The sequence below is a fragment of the Polypterus senegalus genome, chromosome 7, assembly GCF_016835505.1.
Source record: "Polypterus senegalus isolate Bchr_013 chromosome 7, ASM1683550v1, whole genome shotgun sequence".
NCBI classification, from domain to species: domain Eukaryota; kingdom Metazoa; phylum Chordata; class Cladistia; order Polypteriformes; family Polypteridae; genus Polypterus; species Polypterus senegalus.
Genome location: NC_053160.1, coordinates 122,615,114 through 122,635,509, shown reverse-complemented (window position 1 = coordinate 122,635,509; position 20,396 = coordinate 122,615,114). Strand labels below are relative to the sequence as shown.

The window sequence follows — 20,396 nt, the reverse complement described above, 5'->3', positions numbered from 1 at the left end:
CCTACAGATTTAAAGAAATTATTTCTTACAGAGGCTCTTATATACATTAAGAAATGTAATTTTTTTGTAAGGAACAGGTGAAGATTCTGTCTTGTCCAGTTTAATATGTAGTATGATAACCAAGCAGTCGGACTCAAAATGCTATAAAGTTCACACAACTGCAATATGTACAACACTGGCCTATCAAAAATACAGTCAAGCTTTCAAAAGGAATACTAAAGTACATAAAATCATAAAATCCCACCTTATTCAATTCTAATGCATTTATGCTTGCATACTTAAGACGAGTTAATCCAATTTGAGGTCATCATGGAGGTTTCAGGGGGTGTTAGAGCTTACCCTGGTAACATACAGCACAAGGCAGGATGCCAGTCTATAATGCTATGGAGAAATTGCTGAAAGGTTTACGGTAACACGCATTTCATTACTCTCTTTTGATATACATATAAGTCATGTCTTGTCAGGCTGTGTGGCTCCACACAAATTTGCCTGCAGCTTTTTTGCTATAAATTGTGCCTGTTACTTTCTATTTTTTTTTTTTCTTAATAAATACATGGTTTGTGAAGAAGTACATCTTTGATTAATTTAATTAATCTTTGAACCACTAACATTGTATTGGTTTCAGTAACAAATACGACTTACAAAAGAAGAACACATTATATTAAGATTGTGTACTGTATATTAATATGGTGTTCTTTTTCAAGAATATACTGAAATTTGATTGAGGACAAAATATTATTGATAGACACATCAGGTATTTGACCTAAGTAATAGAGAGTAGAGTTTTTCTTGATTAATGACATCTGTATTAGTATTTCTGTGTAATTACGGTAAAATTTTGATACTTAAAATGTTTGCTTATTTTTCATTTTGTAGGAGATATGAACCATCTCTCAAAAGAAGCAAGATATGAATTGTGTAAAGCATTGGAATTTCCAAAGCAGACATGGGAGGTCTTAGCACAAAAGTTAGGTTTAGGTGTACTTAACAGTGCCTTCAGATCAAGTACATCGCCAGCAAAAACACTTCTGGACAGCTATGAGGTACAAGGCATGTTTTAATATTTAAAATGATCTTCATCTTAAGGAGGTCTCTAGTATTCATTTGGTTTGTAATATAAAGAACATAATATTCTCTTACCTGCTTAGTTCAGTTAAGGAATTCCATTTGAAGCTTATCCCAGCAACAGTGGGCATAAGCCTGGATCCAACCTGGACAGCGTGCCGAAAGGTAGCAGGACCTACTCATGCACACACTAACACTAGCAAGATCTAGAATTGCTAATTAGCCAAACACACATCTTCACAGAGTCGAAGGAAAATTGGAGAACCCAGAGTTACAGACCCTGGATCTGTGACACAACAGTGTTAACCACTCCACCACAATACCAACCTGGAGTGCAGAAATCCTTAGCATCTTTGAATAATAATATCTCCTTTTTGTCTTAAATTCTTTATTTTGCTATCAAATAAATTATGTTTAAAGTGTTTCTATATGATTTTGCAAAAACAATCACCACTGAATGACTCGAGAAGAATGGTAATTTTCTTTAAATTTCTTATGTAGGAATTTATTTCTGGTAAAGCTAATTCTGGATGTTCATAAAATACGTTGGGTAAGACAGCTGCAAAAATTGTCCAGTAGAAACAGTTTATAATTTCTAGGTTTGCACACAAAAAAAGTTGTCTTATTAACATAGGAATCCAATTAAAACAAAAAATTTGTTGAGACAAAAAGCTGCAGCCTCAGGAGGCCTGCAGGGCTAAACTAGAGAACCACAGCACTACCCGACTCCTAGTAGAAGAGCAGGTCACACTTCATGACGGCAGCCAATGAATCTCATTGCCTTAAGACCGTCAGGTTGCACAGATCAGGATCACACAGAATGACAGCGTACACGACTCCCCTTATAACTTCTTAGTGTAGTTTGAAATATCCAGAGTATCTCAGCCTTGCTGCATTTTGACAGTAAATTAATGTGCAGCCTGACAGCACTGGTGGCAATGGCAGTGGTTTCCAGTTACAATGAGTTCAGCTGCAATCTCAGTCCACGTTTTTCCTTTCTGCATTCTGCCATGGTATGACAAATGCAAGGAGTCGGTGGGCAAGCCTTTTCTCTGTTTGCATTGTCCAGAACTCTCACTCTCACTGAGCACTTGTTATCTTCCAACTCTAACAGACTTACACACATAGAAGCCACCCTTACGACTTTAGACAAAATATTACCAGCTCTACTTTTGTCATGGCGTATCACAGAGGCTTCAGGTGTTGCACTACATGACTTTCTGGGGCTTGCTAAGATTATTAGGCTAATAAAGACTGCAACTGAAAAGGTATTGTAGGGTGACGCTGACATAACTTTAGAGATTCAATTCCTGTGTTTCATGCCAAATTGAAGAGATCTCACCACGATCTAGACTCCTTCACAGTTTGTAGCTGATGTTCACTCACACTTCCAGGCAACTACCACATTGACTTCAGCTAAAGAAACGGTCTCTTCACCTCTTGACAATTCAGATCTGTTTTCTGTTGGAGAAGAATATGTCAAACACAGTGTCCTTACACTCTGAGGCAAGAGTCACAAAAGGTTTTTCCTAGGAATGTTCCTGACATGTATGCATTTTGCTTAATTAGGTTTCTGGTGGAACAATCATTGAGCTACTGGATGGCCTAAAAGCAATAGAAAATGTCAAGGCTGTTGAAATTGTTCAGAAAGCTCTCATTGGGTTAGTATATAGTCCAGATGAAGATGAAGAACTTTCAGAAAGTGTCCCTTATCTTCAGCAACAAATCGGTAAGTGTGTCTGCATTTAGAATCCATCATGAATGTGTAAAAGTCTTCTAGAATGTGATATAGATGATCGACGCAGGCCTGGCCCTTTAACATGAGGGGTTTAACACAGTTTGGCATTCAACATTTGCAAGCAGATGGCTAACTGTAGTGAAAAAATGAATATGTGGATTGTGACTGTAAATGAAAGTTTATCTCCGCGAGACAAGTCCACGCCTGGGGCCGTAAATAAAGGAGAAAAACTAGATGACAAAGTAGAACGTCATAAAGAATTCAAAAATGTTGGCGCAGTCCACATGCAGAGCAGGTTAGAGATAATGGAAGTACGAAAATTCTAAAGTCTCAAAAAAAGGATAGGAAAGATCGCATTAGCGCAAACAAACAGAAATTACTACTCGGTGAAATAACAGAACAGCGAAAAGAAATTGAATATATTGTTCAGATTTAAACTTTAAGTCGGAGACTTGTAAATCGTCTAATTTGTGTTGCCAGAGAGAATTAAAAGATTCCAAAAACATTGGCGCACTATGAAGTCCTGTGAGATGGAGACTTTTAACATGAGATTCTTTCAAGTCACGCCCTACTTACAACTATGTTCAAACAAGACCACAATCATCTAACTTCACTCGTGTAATGCTTTTGTCAGACACACTTCCTGTGCTCTCAGCTCTTATAAATTTTAACAGGGCAATCATTTTATACGTTCTAGATGACACCCAAACGATGAAGCAAAGAAGAAAGAGCATGGACAAACACACATATATATATATATATATATATATATATATATATATATATATATATATATATATATATACTGTATATATATATATATATATATATATATATATATATATACATACACATATATATACATACACATATATGTGTATATTCACAATTTGTTTAGTGTCCCAACTTTTTTGGAATCCGGTTTGTATATATATATGTGTGTATGTATATATATATGTATATACTGTATATGTGTGTATGTATATATATATGTGTGTGTGTATATGTATATATATGTATGTATGTATATATATATGTATATGTATGTATATGTATGTGTTTGTGTATATCTATACTAATAAACGGCAAAGCCCTCACTGACTCACTCACTGACTGACTGACTCATCACTAATTCTCCAGCCTTAGGTAGAAGGCTGAAATTTGGTAGGGTTATTCCTTACAGCTTCCTTACAAAAGTTGGGCAGGTTTCATATCGAAATTCTACGCGTAATAGTCATAACTGGAAGCTGTTTTTCTCCATTTACTGTAATGGAGATGAGCTTGAAACCCGTGGGGGCGGAGTTTCGTGTGACATCATCACACCTTCAACATAATCACACAGTACGTAGAAAACCAGGAAGAGGCCCAAAAAGCGCTGAAGAAAACATGCATTATATAATTGAGAAGGCAGCGAAACAATAAGAAGCGAGCGAGTGACATATACAACCATATTCATGAGTTCTGCTACTTCGGAAACAAAGCATGATGTAAACCTAAACTTTAAGTGCATAGACTGGCTGCCGCTGGCGTTTGTAATTTAGTGCCTACCCATATAAGGCCGTCCGTCAGCGGCAATCCAATAGCAAACTGCCACGGGTAAATATTCACGGGTGAAGGACTGTGCTTATGCAGAGGAAGATGAGATGGTCAAGGTGGTGTTTGGCACAAACTCAGCGAAACTGCGAGAGAAAGTTTTAAGTGCTGAGACTTCGGTAACATTAGATACAGCCATGGACATAGCACGAGATGGCACCAGCACAACTGGGAAACTTCGATGCATGTACACCGAGCGGCTCACGTGAACTGACGCAGTGCACAGACAAGAAGCAACAGTTCCAAAGAGCACTGAACAAAAAATGAGTTACACAGTTGAAAAGGCAGCAAAAAAATATGAAGCGTCTGATACATACAAGCATATTCATAAATGCAGCTACTGTGGAAACAAAGCACACGGTGGAAAAAGTCAATGTCCCGCTAAAGGAAGACAGTGTAAAAAAAAAAAACCCATGCATGCAGTGTGTCGGGTCTCAGATAAAGAAGAAGACGAGCTGTTTATTGATGCAGTAAGAAACGAATCGATGAATGAAACCTGTCATCTTTACAACGAGTGACAAACACGGAATGTAACTTGAACACAATACATCCTACAAATAAGAACCTGATTGAAAGAAATAATGATAATCAAATCCTTGATGACAGCAACACTCAGTAAAACTCACAAAACAATTACTGTATATTTGACTTTATCTTTTCAAGTTCTATTTAGTCCATATGTGTCAAACTCAAGGGCCGCAGACCACATCCGGCCCGGCGTGTAATTATATCCGGCCCGCGAGATCATTTTATATACTGTATTATAGTTATTAATGGCCCGGGTATATGAAGCGCTGGTAACACAATAAACTACAGATCCCATAATGCAGTGCTTCAGCTGCCTTGCCGAACACTTACCGCGTTAATCAAGTCTAGCTTATGATGCTGCAAGTTATTGCGAAGCTAGCTCACACGATGCTGAAGAGAAAAGTTGATTCTGAAAATAGAGCCTTTAAAAACCGATGGGAGGCTGAGTATATGTTTACTGAACCCGTGTGTCTCATTTGTGGAGCTAATGTGGCTGTAATTACAGAATTTAATCTAAGACGGCACTATGAGACAAAACATCAGGGTAACCTGAACGAACTTAATGCAATGCAGAAGATACAGAAAGCAGAAGAATTAAATACGAATCTGACACTTCAGCGGACGTTTTTACACGTGCACAATCACATAGTGATTTCAAGTGAAGCTGCTTTTATGGGAGACACAAATGCACCAGTGTAGCTTGCCCCACTTTCCCTGTTGCCAAGTAATGTTGAACCAAGTCGTCACTACGGTGTTCCCAAAATACTCACTTTGCTGATAAACTGAGCGCACTGAGTTTGCACGGCGCTTTGGTGACTTTGAAGAACAAAAAAAGTCCGTCTACATGCGGCTCGAACCTTGTGCATGTTTGGTAGCACATATCTGTGTGAGAAGCTCTTCTCAGTGCTAAAGACTAACAAAACAGCACACAGGAGTTGCCTCACTGATGAGCACCTGCAATCCATCCTGAGAATCTCCACAACACAGAACCTCACACCAAACATAAATGAACTTGTTGCCAAAAAAAGATGCCAGGCGTCCAGCTCTAAAATGACATATGAGCAAAGACAACTGAATGATTTGATTTGTTATTGCTGAAAGGAACACATTTTATTTACATTTCCAGGTTTTGTTATGCAGCATGTTCATATTTGAATTTGTATAATTTTGACAGGATATATTTTTATGGAGAGCAAAGTCTTTTGGGATATTTAAAATCTAAGTTTATTTTTATATAAAATTACATAAGAGTAAAGAAATTTGAATGTTTGTTCTTTTAACATTTACTTTATTTCTAACTTGTATAATTTAGACAGGATATATTTTTATGGAGAGCAAAATATAATAAGTTGTTTAAGGTTTGAGTTGATTTATTCAGGAATAATATTCCTGTCTGTTTTTACCATTCCTACCAAAGATATTTCTGTCGACTAAATAAAAATTCCTTCTATTTAAAATTTAAATAGAAGTTGAACAAATCTGATAGCTCATAATATATCTACGCAGACTTGCACGTAAGCGGGAGTTACCCGTTTTAACAAGCAGCATATTGCACTGATACAAAATATCTGTGTGTGTGTATATATATATATGTATTTGTGTGTATATATGTGTGTGTATGTATGTATGTGTGTATGTATATGTATGTATGTATATATATATATATGTTTAAGTGTGTGTGTGTGTGTGTATATATGTATATATATATATATATATATATATATATATATATATATATATATATATATATGACAGCAACACTCATCACTCACAACAGTAACAAAACAATTACATTGACAATCATGTTACGTTATTTTCAAAATGTTTCCTTTTCTTTTTCATTTGCTTCTTTAACACACTACTTCTCAGCTAGAAGTATATTATATATATATATATATATATATATATATATATATATATATATATATATATATGTATATATATATATGTATATATATATATATATATATATATATATATATATATGTATATATATATGTATATATATATGTATATATATATATATATATATATATGTATATATGTATATATATATATATATGTATATGTATATATGTATATATGTATATATGTATGTATATATATGTATATATATATATATATATATATATATATATATATATATATATATATGTATATATATATATATATATATATATATATATATATATATATATGTATATATATATGTATATATGTATATATATATATATATATATATATGTATATATATATATATATGTATATATATATATATATATGTATATATATATATATGTATATATGTATATATATATGTATATATATATATATATATATATATATATATATATATATGTATATATGTATGTATATATATATGTAGTAAATGGTATTGCGAAAGGAGACGTGCTTAGAGAGTAGTGTGTTAAAGAAGCAATGAAAAGAAAAGGAAACATTTTGAAAATAACGTAACATGATTGTCAATGTTATTGTTTTGTCACTGTTGTGAGTGATGAGTGTTGTGTTTATATATATATATATATATATATATATATATATATATATATTTACACACACACACACAAACATATATATATATACATATCTATACATATACACATACATACAGTATACATACACACATACATACATACATATATATACACACAAATACATACAGATATATATATATATATACATACACACATACATACATACACACACATATATACACACATATATAAATATATATATACACACACACACATATATAAACATATATATACATATACATACATATCTACATATATACACACACAGCTATTTCAGATCAGTGCAATATGCTGTTTGTTAAACGGATGACACCCGCCTTACGCAAGTCTGCGGATATTATGAACTATCGTATTTGTTCAAGTTCTATTTAAATTTTAAATAGAAGGAATTTTTATTTAGTCGACAGAAATATCTTTGGTAGGAATGGTAAAAACAGACAGGAATATTATTCCTGAATAAATCAACTCAAACCTTAAACAACTTATAATATTTTGCTCTCCATAAAAATATATCCTGTCTAAATTATACAAGTTAGAAATAAAGTAAACATTAAAAGAACAAACATTCAAATTTCTTTACTCTTATGTAATTTTATATTATATAAAAAATAAACTTAGATTTTAAATATCCCAAAAGATTTTGCTCTCCATAAAAATATATCCTGTCAAAATTATACAAATTCAAATATGAACATGCTGCATAACAAAACCTGGAAATATAAATAAAATGTGTTCCTTTCAGCAATAACAAATCAAATCATTCAGTTGTCTTTGCTCATATGTCATTTTAGAGCTGGACGCCTGGCATCTTTTTGGCAACAGGTTGTTGCTGTTTGGTGTGAGGTTCTGTGTTGTGGAGATTCTCAGGATGGATTGCAGGTGCTCATCAGTGAGGCGACTCCTGTGTGCTGTTTTGTTAGTCTTTATCACTGAGAAGAGCTTCTCACACAGATATGTGCTACCAAACATGCACAAGGTTCGAGCCGCATGTAGACGGACTTTTTTTGTTCTTCAAAGTCACCAAAGCGCCGTGCAAACTCAGTGCGCTCAGTTTATCAGCAAAGTGCATATTTGGGAACACCGTAGTGGCGACTTGGTTTAACATTACTTGGCAACAGGGAAAGTGGGGCAAGTGGTGCATTTGTGTCTCCCATAAAAGCAGCTTCATTGAAATCACTTTGTGATTGTGCACGGGTAAAAGCGTCGCTGAAGTGTCAGATTCTTATTTAATTCTTCTGCTTTCTGTATCTTCTGCATTGCATTCAGGTCTTTCAGGTTACCCTGATGTTTTGTCTCATAGTGCCGTCTTAGATTAAATTCTGTAATTACAGCCACATTAGCTCCACAAATGAGACACACGGGTTCAGTAAACATATACTCAGCCTCCCATCGGTTTTAAAGGCTCTATTTTCAGAATCAACTTTTCTCTTCAGCATCGCGGTGAGCTAGCTTCGCAATAACTTGCAGCATCAGGTAGACTTGATTAACAGCGGTAGACTGTGACGCAAGGCAGCTGAAGCGCTGCATTATGGGATCTGTAGTTTATTGTGTTACCAGCTTCATATACCCGGGCTTTAATAACAATAATACAGTATATAAAATGATCTCGCGGGCCGGATATAATTACACGCCGGGTCGGATGTGGCCCGCGGCCCTTGAGTTTGACACATATGGACTAAATAGAACTTGAAAAGATATATTTTTTCAAATGTGATCGCGCAATTCAGATAGAGTTGACGCACTACAGCCTGCATGCCTCAATAAGTCATCCTCCCCTTGCCCTTACTTTTTACCGCTCATCTAATGAATACACTGAGTATGGCTTTACCAAAACAATCATTGATGGCTAATAAAGTATCCATTATTCGAGTATGTAGATCGGGTATATATATATACATATATATATACCCCCAGATCGCAGCGAGAAGTAGTGTGTTAAAAAGCTAGAAAAGAAAAGGGAACATTTTAAAAAATGAACATGACTGTCAATATACAGTATTTGTTTTGTGAGTGTGACTGAGTGTTGCTGTCATCAATTTGATTATCATTATTTCTTTCAATCAGGTTCGTATTTGTAGGATGTGTTGTGTTCAAGTTACATCCGTGTTTGTCAATCGCTGTATGACAGGTTTCATTCATCGATTCGCTTCACGCAAAATTTAAACAGCTCGCTCTTTTTTTATCTGAGCCCCGACCCCTGATGCACGTTTTTTACCCCGTTTTCCCCTTTAGCGGACATTGATTTTTTCCCAACGGGGCCCGGTTTTTAAAGGGGGACCAATAGGCTTGTATGTATGAGACCCCCATATTTTTCCCCCTTTTCAATTGTGAACCGGGGTTTTTGTTCACCCCTTTTTGGAACTGTTGCCTTTACCCGGTACACCGCGCCAGTTCACGGGAGCCCCCCGCGTACATGATCGGGGTTAAAAATGTGTTGGGCTACCCCGGCCCATGGCTGAAATGTTCCTTTAGCCCCGGCACGCAAAATTTTCTGATTTTGGGAGCGTCCAACCCCAAACCCACCATCCCCATCTTCCTATAAGAAAGTCCTTCACCCGTGAATTTTTCCCCGGGGGAGTTTGTTTTGATTGCCGCTGACGGAGGGCCCCTTATGGGCAGGCCCCAAATTACAAACGCCCGGGAGCCTGCCCCAAAATTAATTTAAAGTGTAGGGTTTTCATCGGGTTTGTTTGGGGGCAGAACTCATGAATATGGTTGGGTTTTGCCCCCGCCGCCTTTTTGTTTCGCTGCCTTCCCCAATTTTATAAGGGGGTTTTCTTCAGCTTTTTTAGGTCTTCCCCGCTTGGGGAAAGCGGGTTACGGAAGGGGGATGATTCACCTAAACTCCCCCCACCCGGGAAAAAGCTCCCCTTCCATTACAGTAAAGGGGGAAAAACCGCCCCTTTTGACCATTTTCGAGAAATTTGGAATAAAAACCCCCCCCCAAATTTTTTTAAGGAAGCTTGTAAGGGAAAGAACCTGCCAAATTTCAGCCTTCCAAACCCCCAACGGGGTTGGAGAATTAGTGAAGAGGAGTGGAGTGAAATTTTTTTTATTATATATATATATATATATATATATATATATATATTTTATATATTGTATATATATATATATATATATATATATATATATATATTTTTATATATATATATATATATATATATATATGTTTATATATATATATATATATATAATTTTTGGGATATATTTTATTTATATTTATATATATATATATATATGTTTGGGGTTTATAATATATATATATAAAAATATTATATAAAATATTTTAATTTTATTTTTATTTTTATACATATTTTTAAAGTATTTTAAAGGCATATAATAATATATATAAAAGGAGGCAGAATTATTAAAGTTGTATTTTTGAGGGGTTTTTTTAATATGGAAAAAACACAGTGCTATCAGTCAATCCAAAATGTTAATAAACCTGAAAACCCGAATGTTTCACAAAAGGGAAATTTAGTGTGAACATCATCAGGGGAAAAAATAAAGGGGAAAAATTAGGCAACTATTTGTGTAGGGTTTATTAAATTAAACCAAAATGAAAATTTTCCCATCTCAATTTTTTTATTTTTTCCGAAATGAGAAAATAAACAAAAACCCAAAATTTACAAAAAACATTCTGAATTTAAAAAAAAAAACCCAATTTAATGGGAAAGAACCCAAAATAGCCACCTTTTTTTCCAAAAAGTCATAAGCCTTTCCATTCATGGAGTCTGCCGTTTTTTGATCTGTTACGACGTTTTTTTTAAAAGTGACTACAGCCCCCCCCAGACACCCTTTAGGGGAGGGGGTATTGTTTTTTCCCCCCCAAATCTAGCGCCGAAGTTCCCCCGTTCTCCCCTGGGGTTTTGATAGGAAAAGGGGGAATTATTATTCCTTCCTTTATTTCCCCATTTGGTTCCCCTTTTTTGGGGGGGGAAATTCATGGGGTGATGGAGCACCTGCATAAAATCATGGCCTTTTCCCGTATCACTGTTTGAAGAAAGTGTCTTCAAAAAATGGCAGTAGGTTTGGGAGTTGATTTTTAGTTATCTTCAATTTCAAAAAAGGTGCAACTAGCTCCCTCTTTAAAAAAACCCCGCTTATACTAGTACCCCAATTTTCCCCGCTTGGGGTGGGGGCCAAACCCATTATTTATCCACAGGTCCATCCATCTGGTCCATCAAGAGTCCTCAAACTATCGGGTCCATAAAACCTTTGAAAAAACTTTTTTCAGATATTTTTGGCCCAGTTTTTACGTTTCAACTTTTTGTTTCCTTTTTTCAGGGGGGTTGGGTTTCAGCCCTCCTTTTGGGCCCTGTCTTTACACTGAACACCTTTGAAAATTTTGGGGACCCAGGTAGGGTTTCAGCCTGGAAATGGAAAGGTACTGGGGTTTCCCCGGGGAGCTTTAAGCTTTATTTTTTTCAAACCCTTTGGCGGCCCTTATATTTTTTTCCCCCAACACGCTTTTATGCACCCCGTTGACTATTTGCAATAAAAAAGTTTGATGGTTCGGGTCACACACCAATAGCAAAAATTCCAAAATGCGCTCCCCCTGGGAAAAACTTTTTTCAATTTTGACTTTTCAGAGTCAGTTAAATCTCTTTTTTTTCCCCTTTTCCCGGGGGGAAAACTAGCTGCCTAATAATTCCCGCCCCCCTTTATTTTAGGGTGTTGATCCCTTAGGCCCACACCCCTCATTACACAAAACAATCACCCGGGGCATGCTTAAAAACTACGGGGTTTACGCCGGGGTTAAAAAACCCCAAAAAAAGTTATGGAAAATACCCACTTGGTCAATTAAAACGCCACGCGATAAAAAAAATGGGAAAAGTTTAAAGGGATTTTAAAGAAAGGAAAAATGTAAAAGGAAATATTATATTTATTGGCAAAATTTAATGAAAATTTTTAAATTTTAAAATATTGTGGATATAAAAAAATTAATTTTAAAAATGTTTTTGGATTAATTATAAAAAAAAGGGGTTTTAAAAAAAAATTATACCCAAATAAAATATAGTGGTGTGATATTTTTTTTGCTTTAATTAAAGGTTAAATTTTTTTAGATGGAAATTAAATTTATTTTTCTACCAAAAAATTAAAAAATTATTTTTTTAATTGTTAAAATTCCCCAAAGGCAAAAAAAAAGGGAAATCCCCCCTTTTAAATGGCTAAAAAAAAAAATTTGATACCCAAATTATAATTAATGGATTTATAAATAAAATTGTTTTAAAAATTTTTAAATAAACTAAATTACAAAATTTGGGTAAAATAGGGGGGAAAATTTTAATGTTGTAAAATATAATTTATTAATTATTTTAAGGGTGGAAAATTTTAAAATTGGGTAATTTTTTAAAGGGCCAAAGTGGTGTTTATTTTTTTAAATAATAATAATAAATATTTAAAAATATTTTGGTTAATTTTTTATTTTGACTAATTTTAAATGTGTTATATTAAAAAATTTTTGTGCAAACATAAAAATAAGGAAATAAACAAAAGTTTTTAAAAATATATATGTTACTTTAATAATTATATATATTTTTATTTTATTGTATTATTAAAATGTTGGGGGTTTTTGGAAAAAATTTAATTTAAATCAAATTTAATAATTTAAAAGGAATTTTAAAAATTTGATTATTTGTTGGGTTTTTGGGGGATTAGTAAAAAGAAGAGGAAAATTGTTTTAATAAAAATGATTTTTAAAATTCATTTTTAAATTTTAAAAACAAAATGAGTGCATACAAAATGTTTTAATAAAATTTTTAAATTGATAAAAAGGTTTTATGTGTAATTAGGGGAATTTTTGTATTGTGTTTAATTTTTGGTTTAAGTTATAGAGTTGGTGTTTTAAGTTTTAGCCAATGTTGTTTATGGTATAGTTTGGTTTTTATTTGTTGTTTCATATAAGAAAGATGTTTTATATATGTTTAGAGAGGAAAGAAAAAAGGTTGGCAAAAATTATAGGGTTTTTGTCCCAAACTTTAAACCCCTTGGGCAACCTATTAGGCCCAAGGGGGAAGAATATATTTTTTAAAACCCCCAATTCCAAATGCTGTAAATTTTTGGGTTTTGGTTTGTGGGGATGGATTTTTGGGGGGTTGGAAAGAAAACCAAACAAATTTTGGGGTTTTTTAAAACATAGCCCCCAAACCCAAAAAAAAATTTAAAGAACCCGTTCCGAAAAAAAGGGGGGGGTGCAAACAAGAATTTTTTTCCAAAACCCTCCAAAATTTTTTCCAAATTTTAAATTAAAAACAAACAAAAACCAAAAAATCCAAAAATTTAGAAAATCCCTCAACAAAAAGGAAGTAATTTATATTTATATTAATGAATTTTTAGTGTAAAAAAGATTTAATTTTAAAAATTAATAAAGGGGGAAAAAATACCATAAAAGGTTTTCAAAAAGGGAAAAGTTAAAAAGCCAAAAAAGAAAAGGGAAAATTTTAAAAGGTAAACCTTTAACCGTGGATTTTTTCCCAACAGTAACCCAAACTATCCAAAAGGGGGGGGATGGATGAGTGGGGTTTTTAAAATATATTATTTTTATTTAAAACCCCAAAAAAAACTAAACCATATTTTTAAACATTTCTTAAACATATACAAAAAAAACCCTAAAATTTTTTTCACCCAAAATTCCATCATACATAATTCCACACCTATATAAACCTTTTAAAAAAAAATAAAACATTTTCATTATAAACCCCAGGAAATTTTTTGGGCATTTAAAAGCTTTGTTTTTGGGGGGAAAAAACCCCCTTCCCGAAGTAAATTCGGGGGGTTTTATGCTAAAAATGGATTCCCAAAAGTTTTTTTTAACCTTTAAAAGAAGGAATTTTTGGGAAAAAATTAATATAGGGGATTTTGGTTAGGGAAAAGGCAAAAAAAAGAAAGGTTTTTTATTATTTTCCCCTTTTAAACGGAAAAAAAATAAATAAGGTGGGAAAATTTATTTTTCCCAAACCGCCCCCAAAGGGCCCCCAAAGGCCAAATAATTGGGCAATGAACCCCCGAGGCCGGAAATTTTCCTGAAAAATTTAATTTTAAATTTTTTAAAAAAATTTTTTTAATAATTTTGTTAAACATTAAAAGAACAAACATTCAAATTTCTTTACTCTTATGTAATTTTATATAAAAATAAACTTAGATTTTAAATATCCCAAAAGATTTTGCTCTCCATAAAAATATATCCTGTCAAAATTATACAAATTCAAATATGAACATGCTGCATAACAAAACCTGGAAATATAAATAAAATGTGTTCCTTTCAGCAATAACAAATCAAATCATTCAGTTGTCTTTGCTCATATGTCATTTTAGAGCTGGACGCCTGGCATCTTTTTTTGGCCACAAGTTCGTTTATGTTTGGTGTGAGGTTCTGTGTTGTGGAGATTCTCAGGATGGATTGCAGGTGCTCATCAGTGAGGCGATTCCTGTGTGCTGTTTTGTTAGTCTTTATCACTGAGAAGAGCTTCTCACACAGATATGTGCTACCAAACATGCACAAGGTTCGAGCCGCATGTAGACGGACTTTTTTTGTTCTTCAAAGTCACCAAAGCGCCGTGCAAACTCAGTGCGCTCAGTTTATCAGCAAAGTGCGATTTGGGAACACCGTAGTGACGACTTGGTTTAACATTACTTGGCAACAGGGAAAGTGGGGCAAGTGCACTGGTGCATTTGTGTCTCCCATAAAAGCAGCTTCACTTGAAATCACTTTGTGATTGTGCACGGGTAAAAACGTCCGCTGAAGTGTCAGATTCTTATTTAATTATTCTGCTTTCTGTATCTTCTGCATTGCATTCAGGTTACCCTGATGTTTTGTCTCATAGTGCCGCCTTAGATTAAATTCTGTAATTACAGCCACATTAGCTCCACAAATGAGACACACGGGTTCAGTAAACATATACTCAGCCTCCCATCGGTTTTAAAGGCTCTATTTTCAGAATCAACTTTTCTCCAGCATCGCGGTGAGCTAGCTTCGCAATAACTTGCAGCATCATAAGCTAGACTTGATTAGCGCGTAAGTGTTGGCAAGGCAGCTGAAGCGCTGCATTATGGGATCTGTAGTTTATTGTGTTACCAGCGCTTCATATACCCGGCCATTAATAACAATAATACAGTATATAAAATGATCTCGGGGCGGATATAATTACACGCGGGCGGATGTGGCCCGTGGCCCTTGAGTTTGACACATATGGACTAAATAGAACTTGAAAAGATATATTTTTGAAATGTGATCGCGCAATTCAGATAGAGTTGACGCGCACTACAGCCTGCATCCTCCCTCACTCTTACTTTTTACCGCTCATCTAATGAATACACTGAGTATGGCTTTACCAAAACAATCATTGATGGCTAATAAAGTATCCATTATTCGAGTATGTAGATCGGATATATATATACATATATATATACCCGCGATCGCAGCGAGAAGTAGTGTGTTAAAAAGCTAGAAAAGAAAAGGGAACATTTTAAAAATAACGTAACATGACTGTCAATATACAGTATTTGTTTTGTGAGTGTTACTGAGTGTTGCTGTCATCAAGGATTTGATTATCATTATTTCTTTCAATCAGGTTCGATTTGTAGGATGTGTTGTGTTCAAGTTACATTCCGTGTTTGTCAATCGCTGTAAAGATGACAGGTTTCATTCATCGATTCGTTTCTTACTGCATCAATAAACAGCTCGTCTTCTTCTTTATCTGAGACCTGACACACTGCATGCACGGTTTTTTTACACTGTCTTCCTTTAGCGGGACATTGACTTTTTCCACCGTGTGCTTTGTTTCCGCAGTAGCTGGATTTATGAATATGCTTATCAGACGCTTCATATTTTTGCTGCCTTTTCAATTGTGTAATTCGGTTTTGTTCAGCTCTTTGGAACTGTTGCCTTTTATCTGTGCACGCGCCAGTTCACGTGAGCCGCTTCGGTGTACATGCATCGAAGGTTCCCAGCTGTGCTGGTGCCATCTCGTGCTATGTCCATGGCTGTATTTAATGTTACCTTAGTCCTGGCACTTAAAACTTTCTCTCGCAGTTTCGCTGAGTTTGTGTCAAACACCACCCTGACCATCTCATCTTCCTCTCCATAAGCACAGTCCTTCACCCGTGAATATTTAGTGGAGTTTGCTATTGATTGCCGCTGACGGACGGCCTTATATGGGCAGGCACTAAATTACAAACGCCAGCGCAGCCTGTCTATGAACTTAATTTAAAGTGTAGGTTTACATCGTGCTTTGTTTCAGTAGCAGAACTCATGAATATGGTTGTATATGTCACTTGCCGCTTCTTATTGTTTCGCTGCCTTCTCAATTATATAATGCATGTTTTCTTCAGCGCTTTTTGAGGTCTTCCTGGTTTTCTATGTACTGCGTGAGTACGTGGGAGGCGTGATGATGTCACACTAAACTCCTCCCCCACGGCGTTCAAGCTCATCTCCATTACAGTAAATGGAGAAAACAGCTTCCAGTTATGACCATTACGCGTAGAATTTCGATATAAAACCTGCCCAACTTTTGTAAGGAAGCTGTAAGGAATGAACCTGCCAAATTTCAGCCTTCCACCCACACGGGAAGTTGGAGAATTAGTGATGAGTCAGTGAGTGAGTGAGTGAGTGAGTGAGGGCTTTGCCTTTATTAGTATAGATATATGTATATATATATATATATATATATATATATGTGTGTATATATATATATATATTTGTGTATATGTATATATATATATGTATATGTATATATATGTATATATGTATTTATGTATGTATATGTATATATGTATATATATGTATATGTACAGTGGTGTGAAAAACTATTTGCCCCCTTCCTGATTTCTTATTCTTTTGCATGTTTGTCACACAAAATGTTTCTGATTATCAAACACATTTAACCATTAGTCAAATATAACACAAGTAAACACAAAATGCAGTTTTAAATGATGGTTTTTATTATTTAGGAGAAAAAATCCCAACCTACATGGCCCTGTGTGAAAAGTAATTGCCCCTCGTTAAAAATAACCTAACTGTGGTGTATCACACCTGAGTTCAATTTCCGTAGCCACCCCCAGGCCTGAGTACTGCCACACCTGTATCAATCAAGAAATCACTTAAATAGGAGCTTCCTGACACAGAGAAGTAGACCAAAAGCACCTCAAAAGCTAGACATCATGCCTAGATCCAAAAAATTCAGGAACAAATGAGAACAGAAGTAATTGAGATCTATCAGTCTGGTAAAGGTTATAAAGCCATTTCTAAAGCTTTGGGACTCCAGCGAACCACAGTGAGAGCCATTATCCACAAATGGCAAAACATGGAACAGGGTGAACCTTCCCAGGAGTGGCCGGCCGACCAAAATTACCCCAAGAGCGCAGAGACAACTCAGCAGAGAGGTCACAAAAGACCCCAGGACAACGTCTAAAGAACTGCAGGCCTCACTTGCCTCAATTAAAGTCGGTGTTCACGACTCCACCATAAGAGAGAGACTGGGCAAAAACGGCCTGCATGGCAGATTTTCAAGACGCGAAACCACTGTTAAGCAAAAGAACATTAGGGCTCGCCTCAATTTTGCTAAGAAACATCTCAATGATTGCCAAGACTTTTGGGAAAATACCTTGTGGACTGATGAGACAAAAGTTGAACTTTTGAAGACAAATGTCCCGCTACATCTGGCGTAAAGGAACACAGCATTTCAGAAAAAGAACATCATACCAACAGTAAAATATGGTGGTGGTAGTGTGATGGTCTGGGGTTGTTTTGCTGCTTCAGGCTTGCTGTGAATGATGGAACCATGAATTCTACTGTTTACCAAAAAATCGTGAAGGAGAATGTCCGGCCATCTGTTCGTCAACTCAAGCTGAAGCGATCTTGGGTGCTGCAACAGGACAATGTCCCAAAACACACCAGCAAATCCACCTCTGAATGGCTGAAGAAAAACAAAATGAAGACTTTGGAGTGGCCTAGTCAAAGTCCTGACCTGAATCCAATTGAGATGCTATGGCATGACCTTAAAAAGGCAGTTCATGCTAGAAAACCCTCAAATAAAGCTGAATTACAACAATTCTGCAAAGATGAGTGGGCCAAAATTCCTCCAGAGCGCTGTAAAAGACTCATTGCAAGTTATCGCAAACACTTGATTGCAGATATTGCTGCTAAGGGTGGCCCAACCAGTTATTAGGTTCAGGGGGCAATTACTTTTTCACACAGGGCCATGTAGGTTTGGATTTTTTTCTCTCACTAAATAATAAAAACCATCATTTAAAAACTGCATTTTGTGTTTACTTGTGTTTTATTTGACTAATGGTTAAATGTGTTTGATGATCAGAAACATTTTGTGTGACAAACATGCAAAAGAATAAGAAATCAAGAAGGGGGCAAATAGTTTTTCACACCACTGTATATATATATATATGTATGTATATATATATATGTATGTATATATATGTATATATGTATATATATGTATATAATATATGTATATTTATGTATATAATATATGTATATATGTGTATATGTGTATATATGTGTATATATATGTATATATGTATATGTATATATGTGTATATATATGTATATATATATGTATATATGTGTATATATGTGTATATATGTGTATATATATGTATATGTATATATGTGTATATATATGTATATATATATATATATACAGGGAGTGCAGAATTATTAGGCAAGTTGTATTTTTGAGGATTAATTTTAATATGGAACAAACACAGTGCTATCAGTCAATCCAAAATGTTAATAAACCTGAAACCTGAATGTTTCACAACGGAAATGTGAGTGTGAACATCATCAGGGGAATACATATGTCGCACAATTATTAGGCAACTATTAGTGTGCAGATTTTTATGCAACTAAAGGAAAAATGAAAATTTTCCCATCTCACTTGTTTATTTTCATCTGTTATAGTGAGAATAATAAACAAACACCTCAAAATTTACAAATAAACATCTCTGACATTTCAAAAAAAATAAATCAATCAATGACCAATACAGCCACCCTTCTTTCCAATAACAGTCATAAGCCTTTCCATTCATGGAGTCTGTCAGTTTCTTGATCTGTTGACGATCAGCTTTTTGTGGAGCAGTGACTACAGCCTCCCAGACACTCTTCAGAGAGGTGTATTGTTTTTCTCCCCCGTAAATCTAGCGTTTAAGAAGTGCCCACAAGTTCTCGATAGGGTTTAGGTCAGATGAGGAAGGGGCCATGTCATTATTCCTTCATCTTTAAGGCCTTTACTGGCTGGCCACGCAGTGAGAACTTCGATGCAAGTGATGGAGCATTGGCCTGCATAAAAATCATGGTCTTTTTCCTGTATCACTGTTTGAAGAAAGTGTCTTTGAAAAACTGGCAGTAGGTTTGGGAGTTGATTTTGAGTTCATCTTCAATGCAAAAAGGTCCAACTAGCTCATCTTTAAAAATACCAGCTCATACCAGTACCCCACCTCCACGTTGGAGTGGAGCTCTGTGCCCATTACTGATCCACAGGTCCATCCATCTGGTCCATCAAGAGTCACTCTCATCTCATCGGTCCATAAAACCTTTGAAAAAAATCTGTCTTCAGATATTTCTTGGCCCAGTTTTGACGTTTCAACTTATGTTTCTTGATCAGTGGTGGTTGGGTTTCAGCCCTCCTTACCTTGGCCATGTCTTTGAGCACTGAACACCTTGTACTTCTGGGCACTCCAGGTAGGTTGCAGCTCTGGAATATGAAAGTACTGGAGGATAATGGGTTCCTGGTAGCTTCACGCTTGATTCTTCTCAAATCTTTGGCAGCTAATTTATGCTTTTTTCTCAACACGTTTCTTGCGACCCTGTTGACTATTTGCAACAAAATGTTTGATGGTTCTGTGATCACACACCAATATCTTAGCAATTCCAAAAGTGCTGCATCCCTCTGAAAGAC

At 35.1% G+C, this 20,396-nt stretch overlaps 1 protein-coding gene across 1 annotated transcript in view; it reads left to right on the top strand.

Moving 5' to 3' along the window:
- The window catches only part of LOC120532824 (nuclear factor NF-kappa-B p105 subunit-like), a 145,462-nt gene that overhangs the window by 120,597 nt on the left and 4,469 nt on the right, over positions 1-20,396 (top strand). The window contains exons 22-23 of the mRNA XM_039759228.1: positions 877-1,043; positions 2,635-2,794. Of these exons, the coding sequence (XP_039615162.1) occupies positions 877-1,043; positions 2,635-2,794 (327 nt within the window). The remainder of the gene's footprint in view (positions 1-876; positions 1,044-2,634; positions 2,795-20,396) is intronic.